The 23787-nt window shown below is 42.7% G+C and overlaps 1 protein-coding gene across 1 annotated transcript in view; it reads right to left on the bottom strand.

Annotated features, from left to right (window-relative positions):
* The window catches only part of ANKRD13C (ankyrin repeat domain 13C), a 62802-nt gene that overhangs the window by 24417 nt on the left and 14598 nt on the right, over positions 1–23787 (bottom strand). The window contains exons 3-6 of the mRNA XM_077450484.1: positions 17928–18032; positions 13622–13707; positions 11411–11456; positions 4314–4380 (exon numbers count right to left, since the gene is read on the bottom strand). Coding sequence (XP_077306610.1) covers positions 4314–4380; positions 11411–11456; positions 13622–13707; positions 17928–18032 — 304 coding nt within the window. The remainder of the gene's footprint in view (positions 1–4313; positions 4381–11410; positions 11457–13621; positions 13708–17927; positions 18033–23787) is intronic.

Below are 23787 nucleotides of genomic sequence, written 5' to 3'. Positions count from 1 at the left end.
AAAAACAAAACAAAAAAAAGATTAAATCTAACATGAAAATTTTAATCAGTAACAGCCCTAATTTTAATAGAGATAGAGATTATATATATATATATATATATATATATATATATATCTCTATCTCATATATATATATATATATATATATATATATCTCTCTATCTCATGAGTGACCGGTTATGACACCAGTCATCTAATGGCTTCACAGTTTGGTTGAGTGCACAACCAAATGTGACAGCATGCCTTAACTGTAACTATTTTGGGAAACCAATAGGTTTATTTCTACTTTAAGTTACTCTGTATGAATGGGAACAGATTTTAAAATATAAAGTAGGCGTTTGGCTGCAAAGTGGAAATACACTGAAGGTTTCTGCATTTTCCGTCAGCTGGGATGAACGCAGAGCCCAGAAGCGCTCCCCACTTCAAGTGTGTAAAAGCCGTAACAGATGTCCATACGTCACACTGCTTGATATGTTTATTATATTTCAACACAAGCTGGTTCTTGGGGGGGTCGGTCCGGCCTCGCAGCTACTCCGGTAAAACAGATTATTTAATAGTTGGGTAATCTGAAAAGGACATTGTGGAGGTTTTTCACAATATATATATATATATATATATATATATATATATATATATATATATATATATATATATATATATATATATATATATATATATATATATATATATATATCTCTAAAATATGTTAACAAGCAGCAGCGTTACTGGGAAGGATTAATTGCCGGAATGCTTAAAAACAGAACTCTGGCCTTACCTTCAGTCTTGCACAGTTGTACAGCTTCCTCTCATGGACTGAAATGGCTTACTGTAATTTCACTGCACACCGAGAGCTTCTCACAGTGTGCATTAGAAGCCGCTGCAAGTTATTTAGGACCTGCATCTTTTTCTACCTGGAGAATGTTCAGTTCCATGTAAGGGCGGCCATACACACTACAATATGATTGTCAAATCATTTAAATTTACCAAAACTAAGGACAAACAAGAAATCCAAAAGGTCCTAACATTACATAGTTGATGGTAGGTCTTAAAGGAGATTGTACAATCCGATTGTATAGTGTATGGTTAGCTTAAAGCATTTGTTACCCTAACATTTCTATTCCTGATATATGCCTGATGTACCATGTACTTGTATGATAAAGTACCCTGTTATCTTCATATTGCTTCCTTTCTGTAAAATCCCTGGTGTTCCTGCCAGTCTCTCTGCTTTCCTATTAAAAAATCGACCACATTAAGCAGAACACACCATGGTCAGTTCTCTAGCTGTGCTGGGAACTCAGCCTGCTCTCCTCCAATGATCAGACTTTTCCTGACACGCCCCCACTGCACTGGGGTTGGGGGGAGTGGGTACCTTTGCGCATGCGCAGTAGGGGCACGGCTGTGAAGCCGAAAGGCTACACTGCTGGGTTGCCTTACAGGCAATGGTGGTGGCAGCACCTGACCAGCTGATGTAAACTAGGGCTGCAACTAACCATTATTTTCATAAATCGATTAGTTGGCTGATTGTTTCGATTAATAACCTTAAAAAAATAAAAATAAAAGTGTGGTGTATAATTTACCGTACTTAATATGTTGTTTAAAAAAAAAAAAAAAGGCAATTTAATCTTAAATATCTCTATGCAGTGGTAAATATAAATAACCAACTATATGGTTAGGTAGCAAAATATCTAATCCACTGAGAATAACAGAAGATATATACACACCATTAGAGGAGATATACTGTATACACACACCATTAGAGGAGATATATTTATTAAAGGGTGAATCTGGTAAATATCAGACTCAGATTACAGTTAGGGGAATTTCCCTTTTAAAACAAGTGTCATTGGAACATTTATCCCCACTGGAAGAATTACTCTTACCATCGTGACAACTTTAACATTCCCACCTATTTTTGTTTCAGTGATGGCCACCAGGACAAGTGGAATGTTAATCAACCAAGAAGGAACAGACCACAACAAACACTTATAGGGCTCAATATATCCTAACTTTTTAAAACAAAGTTTTGCTTTAATTTATACATACACTGTGAAATTGTTGAAGTTTTGTAGAAAATTAAAATATTACATTTTTTTTTTTTTTTTTAATATGCAGGTTTCATTAAACCCTCTGGTGATCTTGCCAGGCCCTTGTTTGGTATTTCCTGTTAAAATGGATGACAAAACTCTCTCCCTGTCTTCCCATGGAATACAAGTGGCCATTTCAGCACATATTACACTGGCGCGGTCCACTATTGTCTCCATCAGGAAACCCTCCCTAAGGAACACCCCAGAAGTGGCTGCAAACTAAATTTCATTCAGTTAGGGTTCACACCACACAGTAGGGTGGAGTTACTAAAGGCAAAACAGACTGTGCACTTTGCAAGGGGAGTTTCTCCAGAACTTAGTAAACGGGGGGGGGAGCTTTGCCAACTTCCATAATCCAATCTAGAGTTCTTCAAACTTTCTAAACAAAGGGATAGTTTACGGTCAAAGTTTAGGGGGGCCAGACTGGTCAGTGGGAGTAGTTAATGCCCCAGTGTCAGGGGGAGTGAACCATGTCTCAGGTCTGGTGAGTACTCCATCACTGGTGTCAGCGGAAATATCATTGGTATTAATGGGAGGAATAAATGTCTATTGTTAGCGGCTGTAAAGGGGAAAGTAGTGCATTTTTTGCATCAGTAAGAGGAATAGTACCCCAACTGTTGGTGTCAAGGCAAGGAATTTATACAACTTAGACCGCGCTCGGAGCTCTAAGTGGTCACTGTTGAATGTATGGACTGTGGGGAATAAGAATCTGAAGGAACCCAAACCAATCCATGAGTAAAATTCATGTTAGTTTATTGCCCACAACATGGGTAGGTAAATAAAAAGTTAAAAGCCAACAATGCCAAACTGGGGTCCCTGGGCACTGATGGCTCTCTGAGGCATCCATATTGGTCTCCCTGCTTCCGCCCGTTGGCCTGCAGTGACGTCATCCAAGCACGCCGGCGAGCCCTGGCCTGGCTTCCTGAGGAATCAAGTTCCATTTACAAGGGCTTGGTTTATTGGCGCCTCTCTCAGCGCTGGATGATCCTAGCCCATCAAACGCCCAAGGACACCAGTTTGGTATCGTTAGCGTTTAAGCTTTTATTTACCGCCCAATGTTGCGGGCAATGAACTGAAGTAATTTTTACTCATGGATTGGTTTGGGTTCCTTTAGGTTCCTAATCCGCACAGTCCAAACATTCAACAGTGACCACCCAGGGCTCCGAGCACTGTCTTGGTTGCGCTGTGTGTGTGTGCCACATTTTCCAGAACTATTTTGACAGCTGCATAGGTTCAGCCCAGGTCCCCACCACCTTCCTTATTCACATATGAGCTTTAAGTGCTTGGAACACATGGTTGGTTTTTGTACAACGCAAGTAATAGTGCCCCGTTGTTTGTTTCAGAGGGAGAGGGTTTGCCACAGCATTTGTGTCAGTGGAAGAAATAGTGCCCGATATCAGTGGGAGGAATAGTGCCCCAAGAACCACATCTGGCCCGCAGGAAGCAGTTTGGAGACCATTGATCCAATCCAACGCAAGCAAAAAAAAGTTTTTTTTCCCCTTGCTTATGATTTGGTATTTTTTGCCAAGTGAAGCTTCACTGCATTTACCAAGCTCTGAAGCAAATGCCCTTCCTGGGTACAACTGCACATGCCATTTTCCTTTAGTGAATCAACCTGTAATGCTATTCATGTGGCCTATTCTTATGGCCACGAGATCTGTTGAGGGGCTCAGCCAATCCAAACATTTTACCTTTCAGTCATGGTCTAGGTTTTTGAGTATGCAAGCAGTAGTGGAGGGATGCCAGAGGAACATTTCTTCCAGGAAAGGTTGTAGCCACGTTTTCAGCCCTTGAATTCTTTATTATTTATCCAACCCAGCAAGGCTTAACACTGACACTTTACACAAATCTCTGCTTCTGAATATCACATGTACCCCAGAGGGCACCTGTCAGACTCAAGGTTTTTTTTCCAGGTATTAGCTTAGCAAACCAAAAGCTCAAAACAGATCTGATCATTTTTAGTTACTTAGAACACAAAGATTATTTGCAAAGTAATAATCATTTACAGGGTACTGGCACTGTATACAAATCATGCAGCACTTGAGATAAGGTGACCCCAGGGGGGTCCTTCTCTGGAGAAGCACATGTTCTAATAAAGGACACCCCAAAGTCAATCACCAAATATCAAGATTAATAAACCATGTATGTTAAAAGGTGTTAAGATTAGGAAGACGATGTTAATGACAAAATATACCTCACTCAGCCCAAGAATAAAAGATGGACACACACCTGATATTAATACCTTGTTTATGGATCTTGCATGCATCGGAAGGCAGGATACGGGATAGTAAAGGCACTGAACAGAAAGATATGGTATTTAATGATTATGAAGAGCCAGAGTTAAACAGCTAGCATATTCTGAACCTATGAGTAGTTCAAGCCCAATTTCACCCTCTACACCTTATACTTACCTTTTTTAAATGTCTTCTGGACACGCAGAGTCCTTCCCTCCCATCTTATCCAGGGGTTAGGCTCCATACACAAGGGCAGAACGAACAAAAAGGCATCTGGACAGCCGCACTCCAATACAAACCGTTATTGTAGCAGATAGTTAAAGTCCATGTAACAGCAGAAGCAGGGTAAGACAGCCGACGCGTTTCACAACATCAGGATTAATCGACTGCTGACCAGCCGCCGTCATTTTACTGTGGCAAGTCGGCACAATCCTGCAAGCCGTCGTAGCTATAAGTTGGCTCATGGGATCGGAATAGCAGGTGTGTGTGTGGGGGGGGGTGTGTGTGTGTGTGTGTGTGTGTGTGTGTGTGTGTGTGTGTGTGTGTGTGTGTGTGTGTATGTGTATGTGTATGTGTATGTGTATATATATATATATATATATATATATATATATATATATATATATATATATATATATATATATATATATATATAAAACACACAAATCCCTGTTCTGTGAGGCATGACAGATCAAGGGTTCTTATTCGCTAGGAACCACAACCCGTCACTTCCTCTAGGTCAGTCCCCTCCCCCTACAGTTAGAGGGGCACATAGGGAAGAAGTTAACCCCCCTTGATCACTCCCTAGTGTTAACCCCTGGTAATCAGTGCATTTTATAGCACTGATCACTGTATAAATGCCAACGGTCGCAAAAATGTGTCAAAAGTGTCCAATGTATCCGTCATAATGTTGCAATCCTGACAAAAATTGCAGATCGCCACCATTACTAGTTAAAAAATAAATGCTATAAATCTATCCCCTATTTTGTAGACGCTATAACTTTTGCACAAACCAATCAATATATGCTTATTGCATTTTTTTTTTTTTTAAATACGTAGAAGAATATATATCGGCCTAAAAACTGAGAAAAAAATGTTTTTGGGTACAGCGTCGCGCAGCCACGCAATTGTCAGTTAAAGTGAAGCAGTGCTGAAATCGCAAAAAATGGCCTGGTCATTCAGCAGCCAAATTTTCCATGGCTGGAAGTGGTTAAGCAATGATGATGTTGTGAAACGTGTCGGCTGTCTTACCCTGCTTCTGCTGTTACATGAACTTTGACTATCTGCTACCATAAAGGCTTATATTGGAGTGCGGCTGTCCAGATTCCTTTTCTTCACTATTGCTTGTGCCGAGCCAGCACCTGTAATTTCCACACCGAGGAGGGCGTCGCTCTCAGTTCATTACCTGGAGCGGTTCCACCTCTTCACAAGGGCAGAATGTCGGGAGACATTTGCAAATTAAAAAAAAAAAAAAGCCGACATTCTGCCCGTGTGTATGCATGTTGGATGTGCATGCTGGAAAATCAACAGCCGACCGACTCCTGATCAGTGCTCACAGCCAATGGCAGAGAGCGCTGATTGGGGTGTTCTGGCAGGTAGGGTTTGCCCTGTCAGATCACAAAAGCTTTTTTTTACCTTCATGCAGAAATAAAAAAAACACTTGAGAGAAGGAAGGAAGGGTGATGCTGGATCCCCAAGGTGGTCTTGTATTCCAACCAAGTGAAAAGAGATGGTGGCGTGTTGAAATTATGTTGGCAGCTCCCACAAAACAGAAGGGCTCCAAGTGCTGTTTCAGACTAGAACTGGGAGGATGAGGCAAGAACAAGCCACACCAGATGGCACCAATGAGGTCCAAAAATGTTCATTCTAATAAAAGGTTCAAGCAAGATCGGTATATTTATCCAACACAAAATAAAACAAATGTCATGCTATTACTCATCCCTTCTACTTGGGGGGGCACACACAATCAACTGCTACAAAAAAATTAATAAAAATTTATATATATATATATATATATATATATATATATACACATATACATATATACACACACATTTTTTGTGAAAAAAAGGAGTGAAATGGAGGAGGATGAAAATCTAAAAATTATATAACTAAAAAAGGAATCCACCGCTAAAATACATGAGCATTGGATTGGTTACCTTTAGGTGATCAGGTATAAAAAGGGTGAGTTTTTTAGGATGAAGCACATCTAAACTCTCTCAATTAACAATAACCATTTGAATCCTGATGCTGCTAGCCCTAGTAAATAGAGAGGAAGGAATATATTCTATGTATTTTTTGACTGTTTAACATTTCTTCAGTTACTTCCTAGTTTCTGGTTTAGGCCAAAATGAGGTCTCACATCTTAGGAGTCTTCATTGGGCATTTTTTCATTTCATCTAGAAGAGGGGAGGAGGGGCTGTCTCAGCCAAGTACACCCTCCTGCCTACATGCCTCAGCTAAAGGACAGATGGATTCCAAGATCATCTGCCTTTACTGAAGGTGGCTATGGCTAGAAGTGCCGGGGGGTGTTGCTGAAAGCGATTTTCTGCAAAATAAAGCATGGAGACATAGATGGATGGATGAGTTTAGTTTAAATATTAAAAATGTATTAAATGGCGTTTTGCACTTGCTCTTCTGCTAAAAAAAAAAAAAAAAAGCCAATGAAGAATGAATTTGACAATTCTTTGTAGATTGAAAAATCTATAGTGTCCCACACTCATATGCAACACTGTATCATGGTCATCACTAAGTGGATATTTATCCCTCATTCACATTGGAGCGACTTATCCTGAAATTTGACCCAAGTCGGCAATGGCAATGGCACTGTTCAAATTGGTGCGACACCAACTTTGCGGTAATGCATCGATTCGACAAAAGTAGTTCCTGCACTACTTTTGGCGATTTCAGGTACGATTTGCATAGATATCTTTACTGAAACGTAGCTTTGAAATTGTACAATTTTAGCTGAAGTCACACGATTTCAAAGCTGCATTCAACGTGAATGAGGTCTAACGGCACATTTGTTATGAATGCAAGCGCTACATATTTTATGGTTTATAGAAACAGAAGAGTGACACCCATTTTTTTTTTTTTTTTTTAAAGTGGTTCAAGCCCCTTTTTTTTCTCTTAAATACTTTTAATTTTTTTTTTAAACAATTTTTTGGCCGAGTATAGATCTATGTTTGTCCTGAGCATATTTCAATCGACTTACTGTTGACGGACTCGCTACCTCTTCTGAAGTCTGTTCCAAGCATCAACTACTCTTTTGGTAAAAATACTTTCTAAGATTAGTTTTGAACTTTCCTCCTGCTAGATTGAGCCGTGTTCTTCATCTTGGCTTCATATTGAAGATACTGCCCTCCTGAACCTTACTCACCCCCTTAACGTATTTAAAGCGGGAGTCCGCCGGGACTCCGCGTTTTTTTTTTTTTTAAAAGCCAGCAGCTACAAATACTGCAGCTGCTGACTTTTAAAATAGTGACACTTACCCGCCCAGCGCGCCCGCAATGTCGGCACCCGAAGCCGATCTCTAGATCGTCTCTTGGGTCCTGCCGCCGCCATCTTGGGTATGGGAATCAGGAAATGGAGCCTTTCGGCTTCATTTCCCGGTTCCCTACTGCGCATGCGCGAGTTGCGCTGCGCAATAAGGACGGTCCCCGCTGCCTCTGGGATCTGTGCGTTTCCCAGCAGGCAGCGGGGCACTTGCGGAAAGGGGCGGGCACTTGCGGAAAGGGGCGTAATCTACGCCCCTTTCCGCAGAGAGCTATCCTGGAAGTGGGTGCAGATACCTGTACTGTACAGGTATCTGCACCCCCCACCCCCTCCCCCCTGAAAGGTGCCAATTGTGGCGCCGGAGGGGGGGGGAGGGTTCCGATGAGCGGAAGGTCCACTTTAGGGTGGACCTCCGCTTTAACCACTTCAGCCCTGGAAGAATTTACCTCCTTCCTGACCAGAGCACTTTTTTCGGCACGGTGTCGCTTTAACTGACAATTGCGCGGCCATGCCACATGGCTCCCAAACAAACAACAAAAGCGCAACAATTTAAAAAAAAAAAAAAAAAAAAAAAAACACTTTTACATTTTGCTATAATATATATCCCCCAAAAACAAAAATCCTTTTCTTCTACTTTTTTTTTTTTTTACCAAAAATATCGTAATAAGCTTTTATTGATTGGTTTGAGCAAAAGTTATAGCGTTTACAAACTAGGGGATAGTTTTATGGCATTTTTATTCATTAATTTATTTTTTTATTTTTTACTAGTAATGGCGGCAATCAAAATTTTTTATCGTGACTGAGACATAATGGCGGACACATCGGACATATTTTTGGGACCAGCCATTTATACAGCAATCAGTGCTATACAAATGCAGTGATTCCTGTGTAACTGACACTGGCAGTGAATGAGTTAACCACTAGGGGGCAGTGTAGGGGTTGTGTCCTGGGGAGTAATTCTGTGGGGGGGCATGGCTACATGTGACACGTCACTGATCTCTGCTCCCGATCACAGGGAGCAGAGACCAGTGACACTGTCTAGGCAGAACGGGGAGATGCTTGTTTACATTAGCATCTCCCCGTTCTTCCTCTCTGTGAGGTGATCGTAGGTATCTCTGCGGTGATCGAGTCCACGGGACCCGCGACCCGATTCATGGTGCTTGCCGTTGGCGCGCGCGAGCCTGCTGGTCGCCTCTTAAAAAAGGGCCACGTACAGGTAAGTTAGCTTACCTGTACAAGCCCTTCTGCCAACGTACATCGGCGTGAGGCTGTCGGCAAATGGTTAAAGTGGTTGTAAACTCTTACAGACCAGACCACTTTGTGCTACAGGCAAGCCTATAAAAAGGCTTACCTGTAGCTACCCAGGATATCTCCTAAACCCACACGGTTTAGGACAGTGGTCATCAACCCTGTCCTCAGGGCCCACTAACAGGCAAGGTTTGCAAGATAACTGAAATACATCACAGGTGATATCATTTGCTGCTCAGTGATTGTAGTATTCTAGTCTGCATCTCCCCAAGGTAATACCTAAAACCTGGCCTGTTAGTGGGCCTTGAGGACAGGGTTGATGACCACTGGTTTAGGAGATATCCCCTGTATTTGCCGACGTCATCAGCACATGCGCACTGACACAAACTGATGCAACGGCACGTATGAGAGTGTGAGGTTACAGCGCACATGCACGGGAGTGACGGCCGGAGCTACGATAACCGGAAGTAACCCCGGGAGATATGTAGGCCGACGGAGCGGTGTATAGGCACCGTGGCGAGGGCTTCGATCTCAGGTAAGTGTTACATAATGAGCTAGTATGCTATGCATACTAGCTCATTATGTCTTTGTCTTGCAGGTGTTCGTTTTTTTTTTTTTTTTTTTTTTTTTTTTTAGTGGGTTTACCCCCATTTTAAAGGTTTCAAATCATGTCTCCCCCTGTCCCTGCTTTCCTTCAGACTGTACATATTAAATTCCTGAAGTTTCTGCGGATCCGTTTTATCCCTTAGACATTTCACTATTTTTTTACCCATCTCTGGACTTGTTTTATCTTATCAATGCCATTTTGTAAGCGAGGTCTACAGAACTGGACACAGTATTCTAAGTAGGGTCTAACTAAAGCTCTATAAAGGGGAATCAGGACCTCCTTCCTCCTGCTGCTGGCCCCTCTAGAGATGAATCCTATAATTCTATTTGCCTCCACTGAGGTGTAAATGGGGGCTCAAGACTGCTGCAACTATGTGTACAGGAGTGTGCCTTCGGGTTAATCTAATAGCATTAATTGAAAATGCACCACACAACACTAAAAACTGCCATTTGAAATCTGCCTTGCAGAGATTCTACCCCACATGTGTCCAACACAAGGCCTGCAGGCTGAATCCAGCCCTCTGTGCACCTTCATGTGTTCTGGCCAGGATGAAGACAGAGCTCCTCTGCCAGATCCTGCACTCCTTTATGCAGCCAGTGAGGCTCAACTCTGCACCTCCCCATCTCAACAGTTGACAGCAGAGGACAGAACTCCTATAGATTTTGCGCCTCTGTGCAGCCACAGCATCCCCTTGCCTCCACCTCTCCTGGTCTCAGCATTCAGCAGCAGACTCCAGCCCTCCTTCCGACCCTGCACTTTCTGCTTTCTAGCTCTGCCACCAGCTTCCCAGCAACAGCAGAACCTAAGGAGGGTGTACTCTTTACATCTGATGCAAGGGGGTTGGGGGGCTCTTTACATCTGATGTAAGGGGGGGGGGTGCTCTGGACATCTGCTGAAGAATAAGGATTACAAAAACAACACAATTCTATGCCAGTTGAAAAAGGGTCACACACCACTGGTATCACCCACAATAAGCTTTATTGGAGACTGATCAGAGAGAGAACAATGGCAGAACCAGGTTTTGTCTGAGCAAGTTTTCAATAAAGTTTATTGTGGATGATACCAGCAGTGCGTGACCCGCCTTTTCAGACTTGCATCATCTGCTACAGCAGTGCGAGCATTAGATGTCCCAGTCTATACCCGCCCTATACCTCTTAAGTTCTTGGTTATTGCTAAAACCAGTAATAAATCGAATGCAGAGGCAATCATTTATGATGATAAAGAGTAGCTACATTTATATAGTCTTACAGATACAAGCGGCCTTTAAAAGGGCAACCATAATGTTGATGCGGCCTGCAATGAAATGGAGTTTGACACCCCTGGTCTACCCCAATTAAGCACCTGAAACGCCTTGACTAAATATTTACCATGCTTGAACCATTTATTGCAAAAAACATTTTTGGATGCCATTGAGGTACAGTTCTCATTCCAGCAACAACAAAAGGGTTATAAGTTTATAACCCCTTTCTTATTCCATCCAAAACAAAGTTTTGTCTGGAGTTGGAACTGCACTTTAAACTCAATACCCATCACAACCAAAGTGTCCAGGATCTCTTACAGATGGGCAATGTGACCCTTCACTAAGAACGATCCAGAGTGGTTCCCTATAGAAATCATACATCTCTTTTAGGCAGAGGACTGTTATTTAACTGCTTTATTAATACAACTTACAACCATCACACAAAACAGAAAATATTAAGCTTTCATTAGACTTTCAGTTAAGGCAATACCCAAAAACTTACCCCAACTTTGAAAATCCCAGTGAAGTTCTAGGTAAAAATCTCCCAGCTGTGGATGGAAACAAACCAGAAAGACAATTATGTTTACAAAAAAAAAAAAAAATTATATTAAATATAAATATATATATATATATATATATATATATATATATATATATATATATATATATATATATATATATATATAATCACACAAACAAAATCTGGGAATGGAAAACCTTTTATACTTAAAAGCCGTACTGCAGGCAGAGGCTGCTACAAAGTCAAAATTCAGGTATATACACTGCTTGAGAAAATATATAACATCTATTTTTAATCATAGAAAAAAGAAAACTGCACTGGAAACAAACCTAATTATAGCAGCAACTCAAAGTGAAATACACACAAATAGCAACAGATAAAAAATAAAATAAAATGAGATGCGCTCTTAAAAGTGACATGTTAACCAAATATGCAAACCTAAAACAAAATAAATGGATAAAAAGTGATTGACCCATACACAGTACAGGTGGCAATGAGGTGATGTAAACTCAGAAAGAAAAAAAAGGGCAGGGGAGAGGAAAAATAAAAATAAAAAAATAAAAACACAAAGTCGCCATAGGTAAAACCAGATGGTTGTTTATTTAAATATAAAAGCAGTATCACTTGCAAAGCATATACAAAATTCAATAAAAAAATTAGGCCGGAAACAATACAAACGCCCGTGCAAATGTAAATTGAGTAGCGCCGTCAGCACATTGCTCCTCCCGTCGCGTTTCAGCACTAATCTGACGTCATCTTTTTTACTTTCTATAATGTTTCTTTCAATCACTTTTTATCCATTACATTTTGTTTTATGTTTGCACATTTAACATGTCACTTTAAGAGCGCAGTTAATTTTTTTAGAATAAAAAAAAAAAAAATAACAAAAAAAAAAAAAGGAAAAGAAGAAAATTTTCACCCTGCAAGTCAATGTCATAATGTGCTGGTATGCGCCGCATACTAGTATATTATGAGACTTGCCTTAAAATAAAAGCCCCAAGCAGCAAGCTGTCACCGCTGACAGGGCTTCCATCTTCACGGGCCGCAGCCATCTGACTGGCAGAGCCGTGATGGTGTCACTCCTGCGCATGCGTACTCACTGTTTATGGCACAGACCTCTGAAGGAACAGCACTATATTCCGTTCCTTCAAAACGCATGTGCCAGTGGCATCACCAGCTGCTGCTCTGGGGAATAAGTCCTAAAATGGTGCAAGTTTAGGAGAAATTAATTTTACCTACAGGTAAGCTTCATTATAAGCTTACCTGTAGGTAAAAATGACCGACACAAGTTTACTCCCACTTTAAGGGCTTGTTGGCAATTAAGGTTGAGGGTAGGGAAAACAAGAGGTTCAGCTGCTTTTTATGTCCCCAACATCAGTGTTAAGGAACAGTGGGCAGTGCTATAAAACTTTGTGTGTCTTACACAACCCTGCGCACTTTTACTTAGGTCCACCCATGCATTATGTGCACATTTCTCCAACTACGTTCAGATGGGAGACCCTTGGAACCTTGAATAGGGGTTATTCCATCTCATACAGTATTGGTTTGCACTGAAAATGATGTTCACCATCGCTGGGCATGTGCCATGCGAGTCTCCCCGGCATGCTTTGCCTATTGATGCTTCCACAGTTCAGTTTTTCTCCTCTCCACTACCCACTCTCCTGCCCAACATATTATTTTCTATTTTCTCTTCTGTTGCAGTGAGTGGCTGTGACTCATGCGACTGTGCTGCTTCTCCGCATTATGTCCTGCACGGGATGATGTCAGGGACTTGCAACTGGCTGGGCAAGGAAGGGAAGAGTTTAACACCTTATGTAACCTTCCCTAAACAAAACAAGCAGGGATGGGGGGGGGGGGGCTCATTGCAAGAGTAAACGTTTTTTGTCCCCAGAAATCAGCTTTAATGTAAGGACACAGACTACTCCCAGACACAAGGCTGTCTGCTGTCTTTTTTATTATGCTTTTATTTTAGCTTTGTGCAACTAATTCGAAGAATCCAAAACATTTCTGGACACAGAAGTCCCTTGTAATTGCACATTTCTCTTCATGCCATCTTCAATGTATGCACACACATTTCTCTTACCCCTTCAGAGACATTTAGGATCCACTCATTTACCAGATCCAACATAGCCCTCTATTTTTTGGTACCACCTGAACTCCTTTTCTCCTTTGACAGATGCTTCTATGATTTACCTCTTTCAGAGCATTTAACAGGCGCGGTCTCTTCTCCTCCACACTCTCCCTGGATTGCTGCTTCAGCTTTCTCAACAGTGCTGTAACTGAAAACAGAAATATATGAATGATACAATCACAGGCCATGCTTTTCTCAAAAAAACATGTTGGCTCCTGGCTGCATTATTGATCTGCCGATGTGCACATATATACAAAACCAAACCAATGACAGGGTGTAAGAGGGATTAACATTAAAAATGATCTGATGGTCATCAGTAGTTGTAAAACGGAAAACAAATACATGACCATTACTCGTCAACCTAGCAAGAGAACAGCATATGTCTTTTTAATGACAAAGTTACATTTACATCTAATACATATTTAAAGTTAACCTACCCCAGCCTAAATAATAGCCCTCTGAAGACGTAAGCACGAAACGCGTCAGCTCGTGGCCATGCGAGGTTTGCGGTCGGTCACAGCGAACGCTTCCCGGGACTCATCCAGCGGATCGAGCAGAGGAAAAGACAGCCGTTGGTGAGATTGTCATTTTGCTGAGCTGACACGCTTTTTATGCCGATTTTAACTTATGGTCAATGTAAGCGCAATTTGTAAAGGGGGGGGGGGTGAAAGTGTAATAAAGGGTATAACACTATATCAGATTCCATGTGTATCCTTGCGTGTTTGCGCCTAATGAGGAGATTCTAGTCGGTGTGCGGAGGAGTAAGAGACCAGGAGGAGCAGAGAAATTTAAAGGGATTGTAAAGTGAATTTATTTATTTTTTAAACATGTTATACTTACCTCCACTGTGCAGCTCATTTTGCACAGAGTGGCCCCGAACCTGCTCTTCTGGGGTCCCTCGGCGGCTGTCTCGGCTTCCTCCCGCAGGTGCTTCTCACGTTCATGCGAGCTCCCTCGCATGGTGAGAAGCATCTGCGGGCACGCTCCCCCGTGATACAGCCGGCAGCTATAGCCGCTCGCTGTATCACACGGCCCCGCCCCCCGGCGTCAGTGGATGTGATTGACAGCAGCGCGAGCCAATGGCTGCGCTGCTTTCCATCCATCCACTCCAGCCAATCAGCGGCCAGGCTGAACGGTGGAAAGGACGTCGGAGGACGAGCGCGGGACTTTCGAGGGGTGAGGCAAGTAAAACGGGGGGGGGGGTGGGGGCGCAGGCAGTGTCAGATGTTTTTTCACCTTAATGCATAGAATGTATTAAGGTGAAAAAACATTTACCTTTACAACCCCTTTAAGTGTCTACCAAACAAAGCCTGTTTGCAGTGCCGTTCTGGTAAGCAGCCAACCATGGGGGATTGCACAAGGTGGATACGGTGACGGTGTAGGATTGTTAACCCTTGCTGGTGAAATTGATCTCTACGGTGGATTGCACTTCTCTGCTGACACCTCTATAATCTCTAATTACAGACTATTGTTTGCATGTGATCAGTGCAATGCTTTCAATGCGATCGGTGGGGTTTTAATGCATTAACCACAGGTTACACACTTAATATTGTGGTAAAATTTATTTTAAACCTTATGAACTACAGTTGAGGTCTGAAGTGTTTATATTAATATATTTAGCGCTGTTTGTGTCTGAATTTTTAATTAGCCACATTGTATACAATTTGCTTTACGAATTTATTTATAACAGCTGCTGTAGGTTTGTGAGGAATAACCTCCTAATTGTAATTTTATTTATTGTTTTTAAATATTCCATAGAGCGCTGGGATCAGGCGTATTTTTAGTATTCCTGAATTTTGTTTAGTAAATAGTAGCATAGCTGAAGTGTGTACATCAAATATAGAAAAAATGGGCCGCACACCGTCCAGGTCAATCAGCTAACACTGATCCAGGGATCAGCATCAGCTCAATCTCCTCCCATAAACCACACCCTCTGATGCATTTCACCTAGATAGGGCTTAATTGTAGATGTGGAAGGTGAAACACAGCACCTTTAGCCTTTTAACTACTTTCAATCCACGCTATAGCCAAATGACCGTTACAGCCCGGGCTTCCTTTCCCAGGAGAGTGTCTATTGACGTCCTCCCATGATTACACAGCCCGCATACACCCTGTGGCGCGCTCTGTGATCACCGAGTCCTACAGACTCAGCTGATCACAGATCGGGGTAAAGGGCCAATCACATGGGCCCTTTTTACCACGTGATCAGCTGTGTCCAATGATCGCCGATTATGGATGTTAACACAAGCCAGTTATCGGCTTTGCTTTCCTCACCGTGTGAGGAAGGGAGAAGAGAGCCGACAACCAGCTTGTGCAGTCCCAACAGTGCCCACTAATGCTGCCTATCAGTGCAGTCCCAACAGTGCCCACTAATGCTGCCAATCAGTGCCACCCCATCAGTGCAAATTAATGGAAGATTACCTGTTTGCAAAATTTTATAAAAAAAAAAAAAAAAAAAAAAAAAGAAGGGGGGGGGGGATTTTTTTTTTTTTATTCCAAAACTTTTTGGGTTTGTTTAGCAAAACATTTAAAACCCAGTGGCGATTAAATACCACCAAAAGAAAGTTTCACCTGTGTGATAAAAATGATAAAGATTTCATATGGGTACAGTGTTGCATGACAGCGCAATTGTCATTCAAAGTGCATAAATAATAAAGGAGTTAAATGTAATTTTTGTATGTGTGCGTTGTAATATTTTTTTATGAGCGTAAATAATGCCCCATCATTGAATTAGTGCGGGGAATAGTAGTGCACCATAGTTGGCATCAGTGGGAGGAATAGTAACCCATCATTGCTCTCTGCCATCTGTGGGAAGAATAGTGCCTCAAGGGCTAGATAAAGGTAAGCAAAGTGCCACATCTGGCCCCCCCATCTGGTCTAGATTAAAGAGCTTCCCCATCCAATATAATCTCACCCCCTGATAACTTAATTACTCAACTCTCCAGTATCTCCTGTGGCTGACAGTGCAAAATGCCAGGCATTTCTAGATGTGGAGAAGCACACAGTCTATGTACATGGCACAGTGCTTTAGTGATCAAAAACTATGCACAAGTAATGCCGCATGATAGAGGGGGCACTGTCACTGGTTCTGACATTTTGGTGGCAATTGCAGCAGAAGTGACAGGGCATAGCAGAAGAGAATAAAAAGGCAGTGGTGTACGCTACACAGACCCCGTCACACTGAATAAATTAGGCGACAACCTGCCCCACCACCTACTGGTTCTAAACCTGGAAGGGATGCTGCTATATAAAATCAGCTGGCCTCCTAAATCAATGACCTACAATGTTGTCTGGCTTTGCAAGGAATGCTTCATGGAGCTCTTTAGGAGTGATCATAAAGGATCAGGGGCCTTTTTTTTTTTCTAAATAAGGTTTTTATACTTACCGGTTTTGCACAGAGCAGCCCTTATCCTTCTCTTCACAGGTCCCCAGCTGGCGCTCCTGGCTTCTCCTCACTTTGAGTACCCCACAGCAAAACACTTGCTAAAGTTGGGGGGGGGGGGGGGCGGGGTACTAATGCGGGCTCGCACTCGAGCCCCGCTTGCTGCGTAACACAGCAGGGCTCAGTAATGCCCCCTCGTAATAGAATTTGATTGACAGCAGCAATGACTCCTACTGCTTTCAATCTGCCCAGTGAGAAGGGAGAGAGAGGAGAGGCGCTGCTCTCGTGCACAACACTGGATCAAATTCAGACTCAAGTAATTTTAAGGAGGGGCTAGGGAGATCTTAGACACAAAGTTTTTTTTTTACTTTAATGCACAGAATGCATTAAAAAGGTAAAAAAAATAAAACAACAAATAAAGCTTGGAGGCTTTAAAACCACTTTTAAGAAAAATCCAATATGACTTCCTAAAGTCTGCACACATTTGGGCGGAGCCAGGAACGTAAGTAGCGCAATTTACTTCTAAAGGCAGATGCACAAGATTGTAGGAGAATCGACTGCATCTACCCAGAAACCGATATATAATTTGTGTGGATTGTTCTTTTAAAATGACTGAACTTAAACTTCCATTATTGGCATTAGTATATTGAAGTCAGTGTAATGATGAATATAGATGTAACAAAATACTGTCTTGTCATTGTATTGATCCAAAATGCATTAGTTATCGGAGCAAGTAAATAAAAAAAAAAGGGGATAAGGAAGAAGAAACCCTGGCAGAGTTACAGCAGTTTCTAAGCTTCAGACGGCATTAAGAAGACCTGACACTGGCTGCCATTATTTTACAATCAGCATTTATAAAGACGAGACAACCGCAGCCAAGACCTGAACTGCCCACTTGTCTTTCCCATTTAGTTAAAAAAAAAAAAAAAAGACAGAAGAACTTAAACGTGCTGCGCGAATTCAGAGAAACACAAAAAGGTGCTTACTCATCTGTCTGTCTCCATAGCTGATGGCTTCAGCCAAGGGGCTCCAGCCCTGGGCATTCTTTACCTTGACTGGAGCATTGTGTGCTAGAAGGAGATGAGAACATTCTGCAATACAAAGAAAAAAAAGTTATTGTAATACTGGAACACAGAATGGAGTTTAATAACCAATTTTTTTGTATAGTCAAACCCATCAATTAGCCTAGGTTTCCAGTAATGCGACCTGAAAGTGACAGGATTTTGCCACGATTTTGATGCAACTTGAAGCAATGACTGTACTCTTGAGGTCTATGGACCTCAAGTTGCATCAAAGCGGGACCAAAGTAGTAGAGGGACTACTTTGAAGTCGCACAGATAAGAATGAGACTCAATAGAAATCATGGGGTATGATTTGTCATGGGACTTTACAGTCCCAAGTCGCAGGACAAGTTGCACAAGTGGAAACTGAGCCTAAGTATACAGTAGAGAATGGCTGAGGAGACCTTGTCACAGGGGGGGCTTGCAGGTAAAGGCATACAAAAGTCAAAGTATTTTAAAATGTTTGCTTGCAGTTTTTTCCTTTTTCAAAAATGGTTATTCAACTTGAAATGTGCCTTTAAAATTGCCTCCCGACTCCTTTTCTGGAGCGGGTCCAATTCCTGTCTGTGGCAGTCCAGCTCCTCTGCCCATCTCTTCATATCCTTTTATGTAGCTGCTAGGGGGCAGGTGCAAAAAGGAAAAACTATAGCATGTCATTTGAGCGATAGCTCTAGTCTGCTGAAAGCGCAATCTAGATGCTAGTACCTAGCAGCAGCTTTTGGTTTTAGAGCTCCTGTGAGGAGAGAGCAGGGGCGTGTCTCGCTGGTGTGTGCGTCTATGGATGCACACAGCCATACTCTGTAGCATGCCTGCACGGGTGCCCTTAAGCACATGGCTTGCTGAGGGGGCACTTAGGAGAAGGAGGAGGTGGCAAGGGACCGCTCTGTGCAAGATCTTTGCACAGAGCAGGGAAACAACTTTTAGGTTTTAATTTGAAAAAGTAATGGCCTTTAGAATCACTTTAATCCAACGTTTTTGAAACCATGCTGCTTTCAATGTGTAATCCAACTTCCCGTTCTGGCAAATCAAACCCATGTTACATAGTTGATAAGGTTGGGGAGAGGGAGAGTGGAAATAAATACAGTATCTCACAAAAGTGAGTACACCCCTTACATTTTTGCAACTATTTTTTTTATATCTTTACATGTGACAACACTGAAGAAATGACACTTGGCTACAATGTAAAGTAGTGAGTGTACAGCTTGTATAACAGTGTAAATTTGCTGTCCCCTCAAAATAACACACAGCCATTAATGTTTAAACCGCTGGCAACAAAAGTGAGTACACCCCACTCAGTGAAAATGTCCAAATTGGGCTCAATTGGCCATTTCCCCTCCCCGGTGTCATGTGACTCAGTCTTACAAGGTAAAGTGTGAATGGGGAGCAGGTGTGTTAAATTTGGTGTTATCGCTCTCACTCTCTCATACTGGTCACTGGAAGTTCAACATGGCGCCCCATGGCAAAGAACTCTGAGGATCTGAAAAAAAAAAAAAAAAAAGAAGAATTGCTGCTCTAAATAAAAATGGCTTAGGCTATAAGAAGATTGCCAAGACCCTGAAACTGAGCTGCAGCACGATGGTCAAGACCATACAGCGGTTTAACAGGACAGGTCCCACTCAGAACAGGTCTTGCCATGGTCGACCAAAGACGTTGAGTGCACGTGCTCAGCATCATATCCAGAGGTTGTCTTTGGGAAATAGACGTACAAGTGCTGCCAGCATTGGTTGAAGGGGTGGGGGGGGGGGGTCAGCCTGTCAGTGCTCAGACCATACGCCGCACACTGCCTCAAAACGGCCTGCATGGATGTCATCCCAGAAGGAAGCCTCTTCTAAATATGATGCACAAGAAAGCCTGCAAACAGTTTGCTGAAGACAAGCAGACTAAGGACATGGATTACTGGAACCATGTCCTGTGGTCTGATGAGACCAAGATAAACTTATTTGGTTCAGATGGTGACAACCAGGTGAGGAATACAAAGGCAAGTGTGTCTTGCCTACAGCCAAGCATGGTGGTGGGAGTGTCATGATCTGGGGCTGCATGAGTGCTGCCGGCACTGGGGAGCTACAGATCATTGAGGGAACCATGAATGCCAACATGTACTGTGACATACTGAAGCAGAGCATGATCCTCTCCCTTCAGAGACTGGGCCACAGGGCAGTATTCCAACATGATAACGACCTCAAACACACCTCCAAGATGACCACTGCTTTGCTAAAGAAGCTGAGGGTAAAGGTGATGGACTGACCAAGCATGTCTCCAGACCTAAACCCTATTGAGCATCTGTGGGGCATCCTCAAACTGAAGGTTGAGGAGCGCAAGGTCTCTAACATCCACCAGCTCTGTGATGTGGTCATGGAGGAGTGGAAGAGACTCCAGTGACAACCTGCGAATCTCTGGTGAACTCCATGACCAGGAGGGTTAAGGCAGTTCTGGAAAATAATGGTGGCCACATAAAATATTGACATTTTCACTTAGGGGTGTACTCACTTTTGTTGCCAGTGGGTTAGACATTAATGGCTGTGTGTTGAGTCATTTTGAGGGGACAACAAATTTACACTGTTATACAAGCTGGACACTCACTACTTTACATTGTACTTTACATTGTAATTTCTTCAGTGTTGTCACATGAAAAGATATACAAATATTTACAAAAATGTGGGGGATGTACTCACTTGTGAGATACTGTATATTATGTGTGTGTGGTCACACTACCATTTTCAATATCTCTCTAATGGCGTTTCCCAAGAAATACATCTAAAACAGTGGAAGGGAGTTCCACATCCTCACCGCTGTTGCAGTAAAGAACCCCTTACGCAGATGCTAGAGTTCCCATTTAAAATAATATAAATCGCTATCATATCCCCTCTTAAGCATCTCTACTGAATAGGTTTAATGTTTGCAATTGTTCCTCGTAACTGAGGTCCCCCCAGCCACCTTATTAGTTATCTATGTTGCTCTTCTCTGGACTTCCTCCAGTTCAAGCACATCCTTCCTGAGGGTTGGTGACCAAAAAACACATACTCAAGATATGGGGGCAACATGTCTAATACATAAAATCTGTTTTCCAGCACCCTGGTGGTTTCAAAAATCAAACAAGTCAAGCTGTTCACAAAGCAAGAGAGGAATCAGGGGGGAGTGAGGTGGAGTTGGGTCTCCACACAAAACCAGAGAGATGTACATAACACAGTGACCAATATCTATAAGTACGTGTCTTTGAAAAGCAGGACTCCCATTATGGGCAATACAATATGATGACATTGTCATGTAGGAGCAGAAGGGTGAAGTCGGCTCCAGTGAAGGGGAACAGCTGCATTGTCTGCAGTGTGTGATGGAGTGTAAAAATATCTCAACAACAAAAATCCATTTTTGTGTGCCAGAGTCAGCTGTTTTTACAGTATGTGCCTGCAAATGGCCTATTGTTCAACTCTCCTCCAAGTGGTTTTCAAATACAGGGAAGAGGACTTCCAAACCAAAGTTCCTTGGAATACATGGCGCGCGCACACACACACACACACACACACACACACACACACACACACACACGCGCGACTGATGGAGGGCCAAAGAACAATGAAAGGGTAGATAAAATGTAGATTCTCCAAGTTCCGGGAAGGAAGGGAAATTCCGCTTCAAGCCCTCTCTCATACTTGACATGCACAGTGGGCAGCCGGCTGTGAAGCGGAAAGCTGCCTAGCTGGCTGCCCACATTTAGGATGCCAACGCTGGGAACCTGAAGGCTAGTGAAGAACTAGCCCAGGTGAGGACCGCACTGGAGCCCTGGACAGGTAAGTTTCCTAATTAAAGTCAGCAGCTACAGTATTTGTAGCCGACTTAATGTTTTAATTTTTTTTGCCAAGACTGAACCTCCTCTAACCACAATAAGACCGCCCACATACTGCGGCAGGGCAGCTCTATTGCGCTAAACAACATACCTGTACGTTGTTTCGTGTAATAGATACAACAGGGCGCTTGCCCGGCGGCCACAATCGCTCCTCACAGAGGCAGAATGGGGGCTCTGCCTATGAAAACAAGGAGAGAGAGAGCGAGAGAGCGAGATCCTAGTGATCAGGAACAGCGATCTCTCTCTACTTCCAGTCAATCCATCCCCCTGACAGTTAGAAAGCACCTCCCTAGGGAAAACTGAACCCTTAGATCACCCCGTAGTGTTAAGCCCTTCCCTGCCATTTATACAGTGATCAGTGCATTTTTAGCATTGAACACCAAAGTGTCACTTAGGCCGCGTACACACGCGGGGACTGTTCGCCCAACTTTGTCCGCTGAACAGTGTTTCAGCGGACAGTCCGCTCGTGTGTGGGCTTCAGCGGACAGTTTCAGCGGACAGTCTGACGAACAAAGTTTATCGGAAATCCCGTAAAACTGTCCGCTGAAACTTTGTTTGAGCGGACAGTCAGCTCGTGTGTAGGCTTGTTCGTCAAACTAAGTTTCCGCGCATACTCAGAAAGGATTTACACGCCGAAGGTTGCATTGCAGTGTATAGGACGTCGTTTTCTAGTCCCGTCGTACGTGCCGTTCACGTCATCGCGCACGGTTTCAGCGGACTGTTCGTTCATCGTGTGTGGTCAAGTCCGTTCATGCTAATTTTGAGCGGACTGTTTGTCAAACTGTTTGACGAATAGTCCGCACGTGTGTGCGCGGCCTTAGGGTCAGATTTGTCTGCTGCAATCCCGTAAATGGGAAAAAACAAAAAACTAAATTTTTTTTATTTAATATATATATATATTTTTTTTTTTTTTTTTCGATGATCCTGGCCATTACCAGTAAAAATAAAAAAATTATATATATTCTATATCAAATCTTTCCCCTATATTGTAGACGCTATAACTTTTGCGCAAACCAATCAATATATGCTTAGTGGGATTATTTTTGTACCTAATATGTAAAATACATAGTGGCCTAAAGTGATGCAAAATTTTTTTTTTATTGGCTATTATAGCAAAACATTTTCAAAATATTTTTTATTTTTTTTTGCGCTATAAACAAACACACCACAGAGGTGATTAAAGCGGTAGTAAACCCGCACATTTTTTTTTTTTTTTTTTAAACCTGCAAAGCAAAAGGCATAATGAGCTAGTATGCACCGCATACTAGCTCATTATGAAATACTTACCTTAGAACGAGGCCCCGACATCTGGCCCGATCCACGCCGAGGGAGCTGACATGCTCCCTTGGCGTTTCTTCCGGGTATAGCGGCTCCGGCGCTGTGAGTGGCCGGAGCCGCGATATCGTCACTCCCGCGCATGTGCGCGGGAGATTTCAGTCCGGCCGCTCGGCTGCTGCCGGATTTTGACGGCGAGAAACCCCTTGTGCGCATGCGCCGCTGCAGTCAGCGGCGCATACCGAGGGGAATATCTCCTAAACCGTACAGGTTTAGGAGATATTTTTTTTACCTACAGGTAAGCCTTATTATAGGCTTTCCTGTAGGTAAAAGTTAAAAATGTGGGTATACAACCACTTTAAGTACCACCAAAAGAAATTTCTATTTGTGGGAAAAATTTTATTTGGGTACAGCGTCGCACGACTGCGCAATTGTCAGTTAAAGCGACGCAGTGCCGTATTGTAACAAATGGCCTGGTCATTAAAGGGGTAAATCCTTCTGGGGCTGAAGTGGTTAAAGCCCTTGGTGCCCAACACACACCCCCACTGGCTCTATGTGCAGGACTGCCACGTGTAGGGCACTATTCTGAGGCAGTGCAATGAACCCAGTACTGTCAGACGGAGATCAATCCACCTGACAGTGAAAGTATAATCTTGGCACATCATTAGG

The sequence above is a fragment of the Lithobates pipiens genome, unplaced genomic scaffold, assembly GCF_037356315.1.
Source record: "Lithobates pipiens isolate NorthernLeopardFrog02 unplaced genomic scaffold, aLitPip1_a1.2 Scaffold_23, whole genome shotgun sequence".
Taxonomy (NCBI): Eukaryota; Metazoa; Chordata; class Amphibia; order Anura; family Ranidae; genus Lithobates; species Lithobates pipiens.
Note: the sequence above shows the minus strand (reverse complement) of the source record. Positions and strands in the feature narration are given on the sequence as shown.